Source organism: Mizuhopecten yessoensis, unplaced genomic scaffold (genome assembly GCF_002113885.1).
Source record: "Mizuhopecten yessoensis strain PY_sf001 unplaced genomic scaffold, ASM211388v2 scaffold1539, whole genome shotgun sequence".
Classification (NCBI taxonomy): Eukaryota; Metazoa; Mollusca; class Bivalvia; order Pectinida; family Pectinidae; genus Mizuhopecten; species Mizuhopecten yessoensis.
The window spans coordinates 780,656-800,901 of NW_018404097.1; the positions used below are offsets into that span (position 1 = coordinate 780,656).

At 35.9% G+C, this 20,246-nt stretch overlaps 2 protein-coding genes across 6 annotated transcripts in view; one reads left to right on the forward strand and one right to left on the reverse strand.

Moving 5' to 3' along the window:
• The window catches only part of LOC110464596 (zinc transporter ZIP13-like), a 33,789-nt gene extending 27,975 nt beyond the window's left edge, over nucleotides 1-5,814 (reverse strand). The window contains exon 1 of the mRNA XM_021519894.1: nucleotides 5,299-5,814. Within this exon, the coding sequence (XP_021375569.1) occupies nucleotides 5,299-5,578 (280 nt within the window). The 5' untranslated portion in view covers nucleotides 5,579-5,814. The remainder of the gene's footprint in view (nucleotides 1-5,298) is intronic.
• LOC110464571 (uncharacterized F-box/LRR-repeat protein C02F5.7-like) overlaps nucleotides 1-20,246 on the forward strand; it is a 71,209-nt gene that overhangs the window by 13,048 nt on the left and 37,915 nt on the right. For 3 of the 5 annotated variants that reach the window (XM_021519873.1, XM_021519878.1, XM_021519865.1), the window contains exon 2: nucleotides 17,173-17,653. In XM_021519873.1, the coding sequence (XP_021375548.1) occupies nucleotides 17,173-17,653 (481 nt within the window). Of the gene's footprint in view, nucleotides 1-5,947; nucleotides 6,142-6,598; nucleotides 6,615-17,172; nucleotides 17,654-20,246 lie in introns of those variants that run through there. The other 2 variants (XM_021519857.1, XM_021519850.1) reach the window with 2 other exon arrangements.

Here is a 20,246-nt window from a genome sequence, read left to right on the forward strand (position 1 = left end):
TTATTTGATTAACAAGATAGCACAACCTCCTTGATCAGGGATAACACTGAGGTAGTCATATATTGACACAGGGTAAATTTTATCAACCAAAGTCGTCACCTATACTGCTTCATATACCTCGACATTACTATAACACTTAAAATATACAATATAAGTAGTACTATCTTATTACAATTTATAGTAATAATACAATCTCTTTGTTGAAAATCATGATCAGCATATCATAATGTCACTTGATTCAAAAGTTTGTTTTATAAAAAAGTATATGAAAATATTATTTGGAATGACATTAATAAGTTTCTTTTTTTATCAAATTACTGCATGTCAAAAGCTTTGTGATCTGTATCGTGACAAACCAGCAGAAGCTGTCAGTTTCTTTAGAAATTTTCTTCACAAATTGTGCAATGATTTCATAAGTAAAATAAAAGACGGTAGATACAAATCTGCGCACAAAAGATAAAGAAATAAAAATAAAAAAAAATGTTGCATATTACAAATGCTATCACTTAATGTCAATTTGGCTAATACGAACCTTTAACTATTTTGCACTTATAATTACTGTGTAATACATGTGTGTACAGCTGTAAATATTCTGAATTTCTTGTTGGGGGAAACTAACTGAGAGATTTTAGCTGGATACTTGATAACCGGTCAGGAAGGGATCACAGCTTAGCAAAGATTGATTACTGATGAAATGTGCAGTACAGCATGCCAAATCTGTGTCAAGGGAGGCAATCTATTTTGTATACAAACTTCGCAGAAAGAACACTTATTTTTGGAATGCATTCTAAAGTACTTGCCATGCGTCATATCAGTATTTATGAGTGTGAAAAGGTACTTTTGTAAGTTATGTGTGAAGTGTGTGGGTGGGTGGCAGAGGAAGCTTTGTGGGAGCTGTACAATGTAGAGGAATGAACACAACATCTACTGATTCAATACTAGTGTTGCCAGGCAGTCATAGCTCATACACGCCACTTCAAACAAGACTTCAAACATGACTAATAAATAGAGTAAGAATATCTGAAATTTCTATATAACATAGTTAATAATGAAGGTAGACAAAAACAATATATATATATTTATTTTCAAAGATCATAAACATTAATCTATCCTGAACACCTACATCTTCCATTTGCTTTACCGTCCTGAACAACAATTTTTATGCCAGTATAATATTAGATGCTCACACAAAATCATCAAATTAAGGCCAGAAGATACTTGGATATAACTAATGTAAACATCTAATTCAAGCCAGTAGATAGTCAAATATAAGTTGCTAAAACAAAAACCTCTAATTTAGGCCAGTAAGTAGATACTTAAATTATATGAGGTGTTCAAACAAAAACCTCTAATTTAGGCCAGTAAGTATATACTTAAATATGAGGTGCTCAAACAGAACCAGAAAACAGAAAGATTTCACAGATATTAAATGATCACTTCTTTGTTGACTTGTGTGATGTATCTAAATTCATACTAGTTTACATGGCACAAGCTACTTCCCACTGTCAAGATTTAAATAATTAGGATTATACCTTTTTCTATAAATATAATGTAATTTAATTTGTTTTATGACACTGTGAATTTCTGTCTTTCTTAAAATATAATACATTAATGGGGTATTTCAAATATGACTGATTTGTCATTGATGACCAATGAGGAAGGATGTGTATGTAAACCCTAAACTATTTTGACTTTTTAAAATACAAATAAAAATGGTATTATTTTTATTGGGGGTAAAAAGGAGGAAATAAAAAGTGAAAAGGGATTAAAAAATTGCACCCTTAAAATTAGAAACTTTTAAATTCTGAATGTTTTAAGATATAATAAAACCATTGGAAAAATAGGGAAAAGGGGAAAACCTCTGAAAAGAGGAAGAATCACATCCCTGTCAAATCTCTTTTCATATCAATTTATGTTTTTCAGTCTGAAATAATGTATGTTACATAAACAGCTAATTAATCTGTAAAAAAGTGTTAGGTGTCAATAAAGAAAACTATATTTGTGTTTTGTTAGCATCATGAAAAACTTGAAATATGATTCTGGCTGTGTCTGATACGGCCATTTTAGCTAGATTTAAAACAACAAATAAAAAGTGGAAAGAAAATCAATACAAAATACTAGTACCAAAATAAATCAAGAAAACTGACAGCTTCTATTTACCTGAAGCTGTAACATTTGTTTGAATCTGGGCGGAGGAGTATCATCTTTATTATGTCAAACAGTCATCATTATATTAGTTGGTCCAAGCTAGTACATTTACTCCAATGTGATATTCTATCTAATTTTACTGTCACACAGCTCTGAAGTGTTAGCAATCACACATGCCACTGATGTGAAATGTCAAATTGACAAAAAGCATGGAAAGACCAGAGTTCAAATTACATATTTGACCACAGGAATTAGGATGGTGAAAGCCTTAATATGATAATATATTGTAATGCTTTCACTAATCATAATTAATTATTTCAATAAAATGTTTATACTTTAAAAGAAGTTACTTTTATCAGGACCAATACAAAGCAAGTACTTATATCAAAATAAATAAATGTGTCATATAAAAGGAATGCTTTTATTTTGCTATCCAAGTTTCAGATGCTGTATTCATATAGCAATACAAGAGAAATAACTCTTGAAGACTTGTAGCACAACACCACCAAAGCATGGTTGTGCTACAATATTTTCTGTTACGGTATTACCAGCAGGCTCAGTGAATACCAGTATGTAATTAATGTACTTCCGCCTACATCAGGGGTAGGTTAATCATGGACTTGATTTCTGGTACAGTGTGTGTGAGGTTAATTATAAAATAACACAATACCTTGCTGTAAACGGGACAATCAAAGACATACAAATTTCATAAATCATAACAGCAGTGTTCAAACTGAACAGTAGACCCAGACAATACCATGAAAATACTGTAGGTCTTTAGAATGGAAAGTTACTTACTTTAGAGATCCTATTGCCAATGAACTTATTTCCTTTTAATTCAAAGATAAACATAGTAGTGAGGCCAGAAAAAAGGGTTAAATAAAATGTGTATCTTTCGTTATTATTACATATTTCTATATTTTAATCTTAAGAAGAACTATATATTTAAGCTTAATTTTCTTGTTCACTATCTAGTCTATCAAAATTTCAGAAGGTCTATAAGAAATCTATTTCACATAAATCTATTGTAGTATGGTATGTATTTATTCGAAATTCAAAGGCTGTATCAGTTATGTTTTTACAATTAATTAATTGAACACTCTTATGTATTTTCATTAATATTGAGAGCACATTGTTTTTGTTAAGTTTCACTCACATTGTAGATAAAGAACTGAGCTGTAAACATAACATGCTATCACGGAATTAGATTAAAGGATTATAAGTACTCTATTGAGTACAAGTGTATGTTTTTTTTTTTTTGTATTTTAAATTTTATGTACATTTTGCATAAGATGTCAGAATATGTTTGTATCAGCTGTTAGTTTGACTTTGTTAATTGCCAAATTGTTCAAGATTGTCTCCTAAAATTGTTTATTTTATTCTAAGTTTGCTTCAAAAATTGTCCTGGGCTTCTTTTAACAATATTATGTATTCACAAGAAACTTTTTGCATATATGTACAGAGTTCAGTTTCACATTTAATGAAATACATAAAAGTCACAAACAAATGCCAAATTTTCTTGTTCAATATCTAGTCTATCAAAATGTCAGTAGGTCTATAAGAAATCTATTTCACATGAACCTATTGTAGTAAGGTATGTATTAATTTTAAATTCCAAGACTATCAGTTTTGTACAGAGTTAAATTCATACATAAAAGCCACAAATAAATGCCCAATCAAAGTGAGCAATAAAGATGTATAAGCTATATTTATACTGTAGATTCTATATCTGGATAATATTTATGTAACTTAAAACCCTGTGACTGTATTAGCTTGATTAAAAAAATATTTTTACTGCATAAATAGGTCAAATATACCCCTCTGTGTGGGACTGTCCCTTTGAATACTTATCTCTATGAAGGCATTGGACCATGTATGGTCCACAATTTTATTATTCTGGTCTGACATACCCTCCCCCCTTCAACAGGTTAACCCCCCCCCCCCTACACACACATTTAGGAGACAATAATCCTTCTTAAAGGGAAATGCCCAATTTTAAAACCAAAAAGATGCAAACAATAGTACAAATAACATTTTATAACACCTTTTAATACAAAGAGGTGTGAAAATCAGTCAAACCTGGCCTTAACCAGGCTAATTAAACCTCTGATTATCTTTATAGACCCTGGCTGTTGAGTGAACAGGTCAGGATAAGTATGTATGGCCTTATAAGATTGTATGTATTTACTTTATTTATGCCATCTTTGTTACATACATTTTGTACTTAACCAATAAGCTGTAACTTTTTGCTTACAGAATAAAATAAACTGTAAACTGAGTGAACTTTTCAAAAGAAACTGTGTTAATTTTTTTTTAGACCTGCCATGGTAGCCATGATCGCTAACGCGCAGTCATTGTACTACTGTGTGCTATCAAGCGTGAGCTTCAGACCACTCACTCTCCCAAGAATTTCGGTATGATCCCCAGTGGTGGTGGAAAAAAGAGAGTGATGTCTGATAGGGTTAGTTATTATCCCTCCGATGGCACGGTCAGGTTTTCCCCCCGTGGGTTTTCCTCCACCACGAAAACACCATTTGTTCCCTTAGCGGCATCATAATAAAAGCTCTACAGAGCGTTTGTTGTTGACAATTGTACACGACGTTAAATAAAGATTATTATTTATTTATTTATTATTATTCACCACATCATGGAACTGAGGAAATAAATGCTATTTTTCTTCACATACTTTTATCCCTCTCCAAAAAGAGTTTGCAGAGGGACAAATCCATTTAAGGAGGGTCCAGAGGTTGACAAATGTATGAATGGGCTATTTTTTAACATTATTGGGTCCTGTATCGTAATATGGCGGGAAAAATCAGGTATATACATCTCGGAATAGGTATACTATTTTCAGATACCAATATGACATGATCATTTTATACTTCTCTGTTGGGTACCCCAATGATTGGCTAACCATATGGTTATTTAAGTGAGTTTTTAAAATGTCAATAAACAATTTGTACACGTGTCAGTCCAGTATAAACAAAACATTTAATTCTCTAATCTCTTACCCCCACCAAACGTGGCTCCACTGGCTTCAGGCATCAGAGGCAGGATGCCGTATGTTTATATTTACAGGGCTGTCTGCCGTATGGAGAATCTGAGCATGGCATGGCGGCCCATGAATTCAGTATAATAAAAGCTACTTACCTCCATGTTTTAACGCCGGACCAGCTTCGATGGGAATGACAAGAAGTGGGAAAATACCACTTAGTCCGACAAGTATAGAAGCTAAAATCGCATAAATCCAAGTATCCAACCCTTCAGAACCAAACATATCGTCTGCTAAAATTGCCACGTCTATGTCTCGACTACCTCGTCCCCCGCTTTTATGAGATGATGTCTTTGCCCGGTGTATTTCTCCATCTGCCAGACTTATCAGCAGCCCATAGATAACGACCCCCAACATCAGCCGTCCACCGATAGCCATTGGTGACAGTTAGATTGAAGATAACATGTAAACTTTGGACAAAGTTGATACTTCAGACAGGAAGGTGTTTTCCGACCTTGAACCCTGATGAAGTAAAGCTGGCGTAAGTTACCTATTTATCGTAGTTTCGTATTCTCGCACTGTGTCTAGTTTCACTTCATCGTTCTATGTATATTTATGCTTCAGAACAAGAGCAAAATCTGAAAAAGAACGATAAATTGCAAAATAATGAATATAATAATGAGTCAAACTAACAAATTCTTTTAACGACAATACAGGTGAACTTTGACATTTGCATAGTCAACAATCGCGGGAAACGGCTTGAATCAGCATCAGCAGCCGCTTGCGGCAAATCATAGTAAACGAAACCGCATGCCGAGGACGGCAGGCGAACAGTTAAGCAGAGAACTACGATGGATTAAGGTGTTTCTGACAAGGTGTAACCTTTCTTATGACTGAGGAAAATGGACGGATTTCGTGCAACAATATTCAACGTTGCTCAGGATGCCAGCCAGGTGGCCAGCGCATCTACCCAGCTTAAGGATCGGGAGTACATCGTGCCGGTGGGTACTAAGTAGTAATGTTGGTCGGGTGTGGCTATGTTCAGGTGACGTGGGAGGGGCCTTAGTCACAGGAGGGAACTGTCTACTTGTAGGCAATACTCTGACTGGTGGACAAAAATTTATATTTTATGAACACAAAGATTTGATAAATATATTAACTATTTATAATATATATCATATATTGTACTATGTCCTAGTTCTTTTATTTTGGAAACATGAAAGAAGATTTTTTGTGGTATGCAATTTTGTAAAACAAAGTTTGGTATTTCTTTTTGATACATGTATTACTGTACATGGTGTTTAGATATTTGAAATACCCTCAATGGATTCAATTAAAAGGCTTGCCATGTGAGTGATAAAGTTTTACATCATATTTTAGTATCAGCAATATTATGTACTGAAGATGAATACAAATAATATAAAACAGACTACTCTCATCGTTTTTTTCTTTATACAGATCTGGAAATTGGAAGGTAAAAAAACATGAAATTGTCAAAAAATGAAAACAGGCATTTTTTCCTAGTACATGTATATTATCAAATGTAATTCGTATCAATGGAAATAGCTAGTTTTCCGTTTTAAAGCACTTTTTTTTTTTAAAACTAATTTCATTATATATATATATATATATTAACATATATCGGTCAAAGAAATTATGTAGACGGTAAACATATATTATCATATATATATATAAATGGATAAGATAACAGGCTAGGCCTATATCAATCTTCTCCATGATGGTGTTAGTAAGACATTATATATATTATATGTAATTAATAAGCTATTTATATTATTGTATTATACTCATACACTCAATCATACAATTGCCAACTTACACTCTTTACACGCTCATGTCAATACTCATTCACTTTATAATAATATTATCTAAATTGACGAGCAACTATCAACAATTATGTTGGAGTTAAGTTAAATACAGAAAATAAGTCATTTAATTATCTATACATGCAGAAAAGCATATATAATAGTTTGATAATATTTAAACATTTAATTACATCGTCCTAACCATTTAAATGCAATAATATACTTTTCAACATTAGACAATATAAACATATTTATTTCAGTAGGTAAGTCAGTAACTCCAGATGTCAAAAGATGGACATTTAAATAGCCAACTCTGGTATAGATATCATGAATTAGATTTCTGGAATTAGAGTAATTTGGACAAAAGAAGAAGAAGTGTTCAGAATTTTCAATTGGATGGCCGCATGAACAGGAAGAATCAGGAGATAGATGGTCAGCAAATTTGTCATAATTCAAGTCACTAGCATTATTTCTAAGTTTTTAGGTACTTCTTGCCATTTACTTATTAAATGACAATTGCCAGTTGTTTATCAGTGTGTAATTAGCCAAGTTACATTTTAGATAGTCTGATAATTGGCAGACACCTATCCAAGTTAAGATATTTACCATCCTCCTGATCCAATTTATTTTTTGAATTAGCTGCTGTACCAGCAGGTTTACTACACTAAGCAGTGTGTTATAGAGTGCATTTCATTATATGTCTAATTATAGGACACATCACTGATTGTATCTTCGTGATTGAACCCTGTGTCTGCAGTAAGTGTGATGATACAATACATTAAAAAGGCATTCGAAAAAGGAATCAAAGCTGAAGAAATGGTAGTTTTGAGGACATATTGCTGATTGAATTTTTGCGGAGAACAAGTGAAGGTGAACAATGAGCCATTAGCTGTGGATAGCTAAATTACTGTACATCTGTTGTTTTGTAGCCATCTTAATTGACATTGATTTTCATGTTCTGTCAGCAGCATTAAGCCCCATATCTCTCTGCAGCCATCAGCCAGAGAACTATCGCACTCAATTTGACAGTGCAACAAAATAAATCTTGCTTTTCACAGATAAAAAAGGAAGACTATAAAAAAAACATCACTAAAACAATGTTTAGATTATCTTCCTTTCCTTTAACCTGAGAACATAAAAAATAGCAATGAAACATTGATTTTTAATTCCTCTCTGTTATCTTTGATAACAAACTGCTTGCTTTTTCTGACATTTAATATCTTAGTTGTCTAATTTTACGGTAAACTTAAAGTCTGACAATGTATTTTCATTCATTATTAATAACTTGAGGTATTTTAATTAGCTGACAAGCTTTCATTATGAGGTATCTTCGGTGATTTGAGGTATCTTGTCTGACAAGCTTTCATTATGAGGTATCTTCGGTGATTTGAGGTATCTTGTCCGACAAGCTTTCATTATGAGGTATCTTCAGTGATTTGAGGTATCTTGTCTGACAAGTTTTCATTGTGAGTTATCTATGGTGACTAGAAGTATCTTTGGTGACTTAAGCTTGAGGTCATTTGACTTACAAGCTGTCAGTGTGAGGTATTGTTGGTGACTTGCATTGAGGTATCATTGGTGACTTAATGTGTCTTTGGTGACAAGCTGTCAGAGTGAGGTGTCTTTTGAGGTATTGTTGGTGACTTGAGGTATCATTGGTGACTTAATGTGACAAGCTTTCAGTGTGGGGTATGTATAGGCTATTGCAGGTCGTGTACAGGAGTGATGTTTCAGGTCAGGTGCTGTCAAGTTGTTATAATACAAGTTTAAGAACTATGTTTCCAGTTTGATCTCTGCAAATGTAATCTGATAGAGATTACTAAGGGGCAAATCACTAATTAATTTTCATGATGGAGTTAAATTATCCCTGATTATTCATTCAGGAGATTACAGCAGTCGGGAGATTACAGTAGTCCTAAGATTACAACAGTCCGGAGATAACAGCAGAAGGGATATTACAGCAGTCGGGAGATTACAGTAGTCGGGAGAATACAGTAGCCAGGAGATTACAGTAGTTGGGAGATTACAGTAATCGGTAGATTACAGAAGTCGGGAAATTACAGCAGTTGGGAGATTGCAGTATTCAAGAGATTACAGTAGTCCAGAGATGGCAGAAGTCGGGAGATTACAGCAGTCCGGACATAACAGTAGTTCGAAGATTACAGCAGTCTGAAGATTACAGTAATCGGGAGATTACAGCAGTCGGGAGATAACAGTAGTCCGGAGATTACAACAGTGCAGAGATTTACACAGTAGTCCAGAGAATACAGTAGTCAGGAGGTTACAACAGTCAGGTTGTTACAGCAGCTGGAATGTTGTTATTGTTTAGCATACTTTGTTATTAGTGACCAATTATTTTTGAATGCCCTGTTGTAGATTTTCTACACTGTATTTGACATTGACCTCATGCTTGTAAGTTATTTTGAAGATTTTATTCTGACTCCTACAGTATAGAGTATGAGGTGTAATCAAACAAATTTTGGTTGCAATTGTCTATCTAATGTTCTTCAGTGCTATAAACAGATTTTGTATGTAAATATAGAAAATAAATGGGTGGTATCATCAAATTTAGACCTATTTTGAAGAGATTAGCTTTATATGATTTTTACTTTTGTGCTACTGCTAGTCTTACTGTCCTGGGATCTGGTCATTTAGTCATCATAAAGTTACTGCTGCTTTGTTTTACAACTCAGTATTATCTTGGTTTCATTACAAATATGGAAAGACACTGAGTAAATTATTTCTGGTCGCAAGTTGAAGTTTCAGGCATATCTTCTGTTTTGTCAGCTTCTGTGACCACATTCTATAAAGGGAATAATTTGTCGTTAAGTCACAATTCAAGTTAGTCTAGATTAGCTGATGTGGCAGTGTAATGGATATTCTGAGTTTTATAGCTAAAAGATAGATCACACAATTTTACAGAGATACAGTGTTAGGGTGTGCAATATAGCTACAATTACAGGGAGATGCTACAGTAGATAGTGATCCTATAATAGCACATCTTTATGTACATGTAAGTGTACGATGAGTGGTGTTGACAACAGCGAGCCTATTTTCTGTGTGTGATTCCCTAGGTATTCCTGTGTAATGTTGGTAATGTCTGTCCCAACTTTGGTATGTATACTGTTAATGTTATACGTGTCGGCCATCAGAAAGAAGGTGTGGACTCTTACTCTCCCGCTCCGCTCCAAGTCTCCTGTACTTACGCTCTAGATCTGTGTACCAGCTCACAGACATGTTCACAGTGTTTACAGCAACTAAGGACAAAAATGTTCCACAAAGAAATTATCTTATCCATTGTGCATTTGTTTACTTTTGCATTTGATACCAAAACTGTTTAAGGCAAACTCTGTTACCAATTAACTTTTTTTTAATTAGAAAATATTTATTTGTGATCTCGATGCCTTATTTACCAGTGTGTATCGTGCCTGTAACTTCTGTAGGCGTAAATGTTTAAATTTGTCTGTTTCTTAGTCACTGAGAAAACAGAGAAATTTCCTCCCCACCAGAAACACAGCCTCTGCCTCACCCCAGGGGCTTACGTAACCATGGTAATGGGTGTATTGCATGTGATGTAACCATTGGCATCATGAGTCTTCATTCCAGCCAATCTAGCGCTCTCCATTCTCTCAGAGACTCCAGTTTCTGTGAGATATGTCTCTTCAGTATCAAAGATATTGCCTCTTTCTTAGACATAGCTGAATCTTTTGTCGATTGACAGCTTATTTATGGGATAACAAGCAGAATAGTTTCCTTTCCTTTGGCCATACAAAACTGTGAGCCTGTTACGATGAGTGAGAGTCAGTTTTTGTGGCCTCTACTTAATGGTAGTAAAACATGCACATCTGGATTTCATATAGAGCACACCCTTATCATCTAAGATACTTATTTAAATATTCTTAATTCCAACATTTCTGTCAATTATTTCATATCTAGGTGTTTTCTCTGTAATTCATATTCACTATTTCAAGAGGGGAATTCATAATATAAATAGTATTTCTATTTTATCATTTCATTTGATATTTGGGGGAAAATAATCCTTTGAGTTTCCCGTTTTTGTAAATTGAAAGTATTCAAAAAACAAATGCATGTATAGAAGGACTGGGTATTCACAAACAGGGAAGCACCTGTGTTATAGGTACATGAATGAAACAGACTGACAAATACTGAAACAACGATAGAAATCTACCCTACAGGCTACTTTATATAAAATTGGCATCAATGGTTTAGATTAAGTAAGTATTATCTGAATGGCAAATAGATCATATAAGATCATGAAAATTATATTCGAGAGATTGAAGTTAAAAACACAGGGATACTTCCTCCTTCTACTGGGAAAATTGGCAGGTGTTGGAATTTAAGCTCTGTTAAAAATATTTACCAAACATAGCGCAGGTATTTCATGATAATTAGGAGAGAGAACAATCTCGTTGTATCGTAATGCTTTTGAACTCCAGAGACCAATCCTTGGATCTGCTATAGCATGAAATTCCTGACAGCTTTACGATGGTGTAGCACCAAATCTTGTGTGTCTAGGCTATAGCTGCAGTGTGGTATAGTATTGGAGCCGTTCTATTGGAAATCGCTGAGGCCACATCTCCCAGTTTGTAAGTTACCCTAGTGGTCTGTTTACCTGTTTCTTAGGTAGGGCTCATTCATCAAACGTCTGGGAGCTTCTCCTGTGTTTACTAATAAAGAAAACAGACAACCGCTGTACTATTGAAGATATAGAGTAGGCTTTTATGATGAGATAGAACATATTCCACCAATATAGGGACTGAATGAGTATAAACACAGATACAAGCAGAAGGTCACCAGTTATACCTATGCACGCGTGGTTAGAGTTCTCCAGGCTTTCTCAGACATGGCTCACATCAAGATAGAGACCAAAACCATTCAGTGAACATGAATTTGTATTAGAATGTAAAAATCAGCTGAGATGTTCTCTCGCTGTAACGAAAGTATTATAATCTGATTGAGCAGAAGCATATGTACATTGCCCCTGGTACCGGGTAATTGGTTTTGGCAGACCTACATGTACATTTTTTCAAAGGGACATAACTCAAAGTAGTAAGCTTTTACATCTATAACAAATAACATGATTACAACGAAAACCTGTAGTGCTGAAAAGAATTACTACAGGGGTCCTGGCTGGAACTAAAACCTACAGGGGTCCTGGCTGAAATTAAAACCTATAGGGGTCCTGGCTGAAACTAAAACCTAAAGGGGTCCTTGCTAAAATCTAAACCTACAGAGTTCTTGGCTAAAACTAAAACCTACAGGGGTCCTGGCTGATATTATAACATATAGGGGTCCTGGCTGAAATTATAACCTATAGGCTAGGGGTTCTAGTGCTGTTCATATATATAGACAGTGAAAAATTATACAACAGCATGATGAAGTAGTATAGGCCCATCGCACACTTTCACAGGAATTTCTGTTTTGACCTGTCAAGGATGTATTAAGATGTATTGAAGTGCTATTTACTGGTATTAACAGTTTGAGTGCATTTCAGCAACAAGATCGCAATACCTGTTCTTAGATACTTTTTTTTTGTCTAATTTAAGAAAAATCTCAAGTAATGACATCTCACTTCTTGGGTAATTCACTTGCACCTGGTGCTCTTACTGGGTCATTAGCAGTGTGGTTTATTTCTGCTAATTCCAGTGTTGTTATCGTTGATGAAAGAAAAACCTGATAACGTTTACTTCAGAAAAAGTAGAAATGTCTTTATTTAATGACATTGATTACCTGATTGAGGTGACCTATTCCTGATAGGTATTACCCCTGATATTTGTTATGGTAGAGAAGTGCAGTGATAGGCTGTGTTATGGTAGAGAAGTGCAGTGATAGGCTGTGTTATGGTAGAGAAGTGCAGTGATAGGCTGTGTTATGGTAGAGTTAAGAACAACGTCTTCACTGATCTTTGTTATGATCCAGTGGTGCTGTGATGGAATCTGACCTTTGTTTTTAGTAGATAACTACTTCTGGTACAGCTACGAACCTACTCATCAATCCTGCAGAAGGCTTTAAATCATAATAAATAAGGCATACAATTGCAACTGTGAAGCTCATAGCTTACAGCATTTTTTGCTTTAAGGAACCAAACAATGACATTTTGTAGCCCTGTTTAGAAGGATTTTTTTTATAGGTCTTGCATATTTTATAGGTGGGGAAAAATTCTATTCCAGGTTGCAACAGGTGTTGAATTTTTTATTCCATGAATTCAGTCAAATTAATGTATGACTGTTATTGATTTCTGCCAAAGGAGTCTGGGACATTAAGACCTCATTAGTGTACCTTGTCAGATGTAAAGGTGATGTACAGGCTTGGCATATTGACCATGGGGTTTTGATCTGTGCCTGGTGTGTAGCAGAGCTGGACCGGGTTGGTTGTTGGTGACCAGGTAGCTCAATTGGTTCAGCGTCTGTTGAGGGCTCAGAAGGTTCCAGGTTTGAATCCCAGTCTGGTCATGCATTTTCCCTACTCCTAATACCAAGTTTGCGGGCTTGCCAACCCTTGCTTAAAATGCTGAGTGAATGCTTGGCAAGGGGATATCAGAACCTGGGTTGTAAATAGTGTTGTCTTTGGGGGCGAAGACTTAGAACAAGGAGGGAGGAATGAAGCAGAGCTCGACTAGTTTGTTCATTGGCAATCAGGTAGCTCAATTAGTAAAGAGTATCTGTCTAGGGTAAGGACGATTCCTAGTCTGGCCTTGCTTTTCTTTTTCTCCTATTACAAGTGCACAGGATAGGTATATGGACCATGAGGTTGAGGTCAGATGATGTCGCTTTGAGCGGTGTACAGACTGGGTATATGAACCTTAGGGTCCTGTAGGGTTGTGATTAATGCCATGTTTCTCTGAGTGGTATACAGGACAGATATACTGACCATGGGGTCGGGATCTGTGACCCCTTGATTGGTGTACATGGTATAGGTATACTGACCATGGTGTCGGTATCTGTGACCCTTTGATTGGTGTACATGGTATAGGTATATATACTGACCATGGGGTCGGTATATGTGACCCTTTGATTGGTGTACAAGGTATAGGTATACTGACCATGGGGTCGGCATATGTGACCCTTTGATTGGTGTACATGGTATAGGTATACTGACCATGGGGTCGGTATCTGTGCCATGACCCTTCGATTGGTTTACATTGTATAGGTATATATACTGACCATGGGGTCGGTATCTGTGCCATGACCCTTGGATTGGTGTACATGGTATAGGTATGTAATGGGAGACATTATCCAGTAGTCAGCTGCGCGTATGATCATAATGGATATAACTCTGACACAGGCTGGAAGTGATTACAGGGTATTTACTCAGATGGAAATGGCCTTCACAACTGTGACCTGATCAGCCCCGTTTACACTGTAGTGTTGGTAATGACATATGTGTATGAAGAAATATCTTCTGGTACAAATACCAGCAGTTACCTTTGTAAGTAATTAAGATGGGGATGCAATGGGCCAAATGAGTTCCAACCAAGGGCCATCCTGAACTTAACTTCGAACAGTAAGTCCATGCAGTTGGGATAATCATATAAACATATACAAGGTTTAATCTGCAATAAAATGATATGAACCTTCAAACATTTAAGGATATTTACTGTAACAGTTCATCAGAGACAAGCTGATACACAGTCTTGAGGTGTGATACCAATATCTGAAGGGGATGATCTCCCAATAAACCCCACCATGGCTTTAGGAGAAAATTCAAAGGGCTCTTCAGCCCATCTTATCTGTCTAGATTACAAGTACTCAGAAAGTACATTCTCGCTTTCATCCATGTTTGCTGGCATGTATATATATATAATAGTCCAGACTACTTTATCTTGCCTGGTTAGGTAGAATTACTGAGGTGACTATTTGCATAGCATCCCCCTCCCCCAACACACACACACACACACACACGCTGGTATACTACCAGATCCCTACTCACTGGTAGTACATGACAAGAAGATGACATCCCACTATACTACTGTACCAAGTACCCCAATCACCCTCAAACATTGTTTCCATGGATCTTCCTCTAGCAAAGCCATTTACCTCCCAAACAGTTATGATTTCCACATCTGTTTGTTTTATGAAATCCTCAGCAGGTTCAATGGAAAAACAAGTTATAGGCCTGCTGGTGTATTCCACCTAATGATTGCATGATAAGCTTAAGCCTAATGACGTTTTCCCACTGAATAAGATTTTCTTGTGTCCACACAGAGGAAATCAATGGTGATATGTTACAACATTACATCAATGTCCTTATTGGGTTAATAACATAACAGTGTGCCCAGTAGAGAAACCAGCCACCTTCTTTACCAGTTAGACATTCCAACCACCTTCTTAACCAGTAGATAGACAATCCAACTACCTTCATTCCCTATAGATAATCCAGCCACATTCCTTCACAGAAAGTTTAGTGTTGGCTGGATGATCAAGGCTGGATATTTGGACAAACAGATAAGTGGTGGCTGGATTAACTCATTCACCTCTAAAATTTCATAATGAACTATTCCAACCTTTGAATTATAGGAGTTCAAATGCGTCTTCAGGGGTGAATGAGTTAACAATGCTGAGTGGAGAGTGGAAGTTATAACTATATAGAATATACATTGTACCTTAGGTCTGTAAGATTGGATGAGCCATCACACAAAATAGTCATGGTCCATAGCATTTTGTTTCCATTTCTAAGGTCCCTGGGTTTTTCTGTGGTGAAATATGGTAAAACACTCACAACAATTTCTAAAAAAAAGGACCACTTGAATATTAGCAATTTACATACCAGTACTAACAGAATTGTAGTAATGCTATCTATAGTTACATGAAAATACAGTTAATTTTGTTATAAATTGTAATTGTAATAACAGTCACACACAGTCACAGGATCTGGTATAGATAAATTTATGGAGGCATATTAAATGCAAATGTCAAAATGTCCTCCTATGAAACTGTTACAGTATCATATCAAATATTGATGGCTGAGATTCGTTCCTTGTAAAATATTGCAAACTGTCTGGCGCCGGGACATGCACCACCTTGCAACATAAAATAACGATTCATTGTAAATTTATACTTCATATGTCATTGTTTCCTGATTGGTAGTCTTATATCAATGATGTGGTATGTAGCAAGTAGTGATATATTCTATTTTATTTGGAGATACACTTGTAATTCTATTTATTGAACAGATGGAGTTAAACAGAAACTGAGCCACATTGCATCATATTAACATTAGTTGACTTCCTGGTTGTGGCATATACTTACGTGTATTACAAGCTTTATACAATGCATCTCATTTCACTTACCAATTTGCATACTGCCATCAAACTTTAAGGGTCCTGCTTTTCCTGATTTCTCAACATTTCTTTTATGTCCCTTTATACGCCTCCATCGCAAAGTGTTGCATAATAAAACTGGGTGATGTGCCCCACTTTATACAGAGTTTTTTGTTTTCTTATTGAACTTCCTTGCTAATTCCCTTTTGTTTCCCTAGCTTGTTATACTTATGTACATGTATTTTTAGAAGATTGAGTGTCACATACTAAAATCCGGTCCTGTGCCAATCTATATACAGAGTTACAGCCCTTTGTTCATTTTAAACCAAAGATTTTTCAGAACCTTAGGTAAGCATGATGCTATTTTGTGTACATTCACCAATTTAACGATGAATGGGATACTACATGAAATGTGACAGGCTTATGTTGTCACAACCCTGTGATGGTTTTGTTGTTATTATCATACTCATATGAACATTCTATCCCACTAATGAATTATGTTAAATAGTTTATGTAAGCTATTTGCATTCACACCAGTGTGGCAATTAAAAAAATGCTGTTCAATTTGTGTATTTACATTCACTATTCAGCTATTGGTCAATGAATTGAAAGGGTTCTTTGATTATTACTGTGTTTTGTATCAGTTGTACACATGTATGTGTACCGTCATTAAAGCAATATTGGCAAATAAGCACTTAAATAATCTTTGTCACTCAAGCGATTGATTCAAAGCTATACAGTATTTAAATGAACTTAAATGCATCTTACAAAATAAAAAATGGAGGAGTCTTTATCCTGGATATATTGATAACATAATGGTTGTAATGTTCATTTTGTAGATTCATATACAAAGGAGACATTGAGAATATCAACGTATATTCATGCAGTATTTAAATAGTATCTAATGTATGACTTTTGTTTTATTTCAGAGCTGTACAATCCAGAAGATTCCAGAAAAGTTGCTGCTGAAAGTATTTTCCTACCTGAAGCATCCAGAGTTAAGTTACGTAGCGCAGGTGTGCAAGAAATGGCGCATGTTGGCTTACGATAGTCGATTGTGGCACGTTGTATCACTACGGCCAGAGTATTCAGGATTACACGTTACTAACATAGACCTGCTTTTATCCCTGATCGGGATACGTTTCGGTTCCACAATGAAGTATATAGAACTCCCGTGTGAATTGATCACTGCTCCCATATTACACGAACTGGCCAACAAGTGTCCAAACTTGAACTACATGACCCTAGACTTTTCCAATGCTATGCAATTGCACGACTTCAATGACCTCAACGCCTTTCCTTGTAACTTACGAAGTCTGTGCCTGTGTCTGTCCGAGGTGATCTTCCTCGAGGGGTTTATGCGCCGGATCTACAGCTGTCTGTCCTCATTAGAAGTCCTCCACATGATCGGTAAGTTGGTTTCATTTCTAATTTCTTTAATAAGTTATATTATGAAGAGGAAATATATTCCATTTAGAGGTAGTGGAACTGGACTGGTTGATGACCAGAAGTATCTCAGCTTCCGTAATTTCATGTGTTTTGCCTGTATTGCACACCTGAAAATACCATGTTGTTTTGTACTCGTGTGAAGTTTTAAGCAACAAATCAGTCCAAGTGTATTTTGTAGTGATGTAAGTTTGCCCATAAACAGCTGACCTCCTAGGGTTTCTGTCAAAATCAACAGCCTCACATTTTATTCCAAAATCTGAAAAATAGTTACCCTGTTTTCCACTATGAGCTGTGTTGGGTATTGTTGACGAATTTGAACTCTTTGATGGCATGTGGATTATAAGAGGAACTGAATTGCAGGATCAGAAATCTTACAGTGTTTTGCTGAAATATGACCAGTTTTGAGACCTTGTCCAGTTGACGCTTCAATTTCAAAACTAAAACAACATGTTTTGATCAGTAAATTATAATGAGGTTGTGCAGTTTATAAACTTCCATGCATCATAGTATTACTTATGTATCTGGTGTTGAAATTATTTTGGGGTTTCACACTTCAGAGGAAAAATAGCAGAGTTATTATTAAACACTCTATCAATACTGGTTGCCTATGTCGGTTGTCATTGGTTACACACTTGAAAATGGAAACATTTCCTATGAAGTGAAGTTATCGTAATGTACTGAAATTATCTCTACCATGGAGGTGGTACTGTAATGGAGGCAGATGTATTGTTTGACTGCTAGAGAACACCTGGAGTTTCTTTTGAGAACTAGGTGTTCATGCAGGATACCAACTTGATGGGAATGTACAATATATATCTATGTTAGATTAATATATATATATGTGTCTTATCTGTGACCTGCTGACCACTGGCTCCTGGTATACAGCTCATTGACCCTGGACTGATAAAAGTTTCCTATTTTGTGTAACACACTGACAGCAGTTATATGTATGTATATACGTATTGTTCTTTTCAAGGAATCCTTGACTAAGGCACCATAGTATACTCTAATTGTTCAAGTCTACCCAGCTGGACAAAGGGGTAGCAGCATGCTGAGAAGAAGTGTTCGTTGATTAGGGAGCTGTTTAATTTGATGTTTATCCCTTCATGCCTTAAAACAATGTTATGGTCCAGAAATACATCATATTTAGTTACACTCAAGTTAAATGAAACTTCCTTTGGTATCATTAGCTCACCTGGTCGGAAAGACCAAGATGATTTTATGCCACACTTGGAGTCTGTCATCCATCGACTTTCGATAACATAATGGTTTTATCAGAAGATTGTAAAAGTGGAGTTTGTAGGCCTGAGACTGTGGGGTTAGGAGTGTGCTGGAGTTTTAGCTGACAATCTATAAATATAATGCTCCATTCTATGGCCTGGGAATCTTTATCTAATAAACACTTACCACTCTGTTGGATCTGCAACCTAATTTTTTTTATTCACAAGGAAAATTAAATGCTTTAGGTGGTTTTATTAACCTTTCAACTAACTTCCGAGCAGTTACTTTGGACGCTTTTAACTGTTTACATACAATCTAGTCCATTCTTACTACAAGGTGATAGAACTTATTGGTGTTTGTGTTATAAAGATTTCACCAAGGTCTCTTTTTTACATTTTACCTCAATTACTAGTCAAACCCAGGAATACCTAATACTAGGATTCCAACCCAGGACTACAGAGTAGGATTACTGAGTACTAGGAATCAAACCCAGGACTACAGAGTAGGATTACTGAGTACTAGGAATCGAACCCAGGACTACAGAGTAGGATTATATATAATAACCGAGTACTAGGAGTCAAACCCTGGACTACAGAGTAGGATTATATATAATAACCGAGTACTAGGAATCGAACCCAGGACTACAGAGTAGGATTATATATAATAACCGAGTACTAGGAGTCAAACCCAGGACTACAGAGTATGATTACTGAGTACTAGGAGTCAAACCCAGGACTACAGAGTATAATTACTGAGTACTAGGAGTCAAACCCAGGACTACAGAGTAGGATTATCAAATACTAGGAGTCAAACCCAGGACTACAGAGTATGATTACTCTGTACTAGGAGTCAAACCCAGGACCCACAGAGTAGGATTATCCAATACTAGGAGTCAAACTCAGGACTACAGAGTTGGATTACCAAATACCAAATACTAGAAGACCAACCCAACAAAGAAGCATTATCGAGGACTAAGAGTTGAACCCAGGACAACAAAATAGGATTACCGAGTACTAAGAGTAGTGTAGTGATACATGACTCCTGACAAAGGAGTGTTTTGTGTGTAACTCCTGCTGGGTAGAGAAGTGTTTTGTTTGGTACATGACTCCTGACAAAGGAGTGTTTTGTGTGGGACATGATTCCTGACAAAGGAGTGTTTTGTGTGACAAATGACTCCTGACAAAGGAGGGTTTTGTGTGGTACATGCCTCCTGACAAAGGAGTGTTTTGTGTGTACCTCCTGCTGGGTAGAGAAGTGGGTTTTTTGTGGTACATGACTCCTAACAAAGGAGTATTTTGTGTGACAAATGACTCCTGACAAAGGAGGGTTTTGT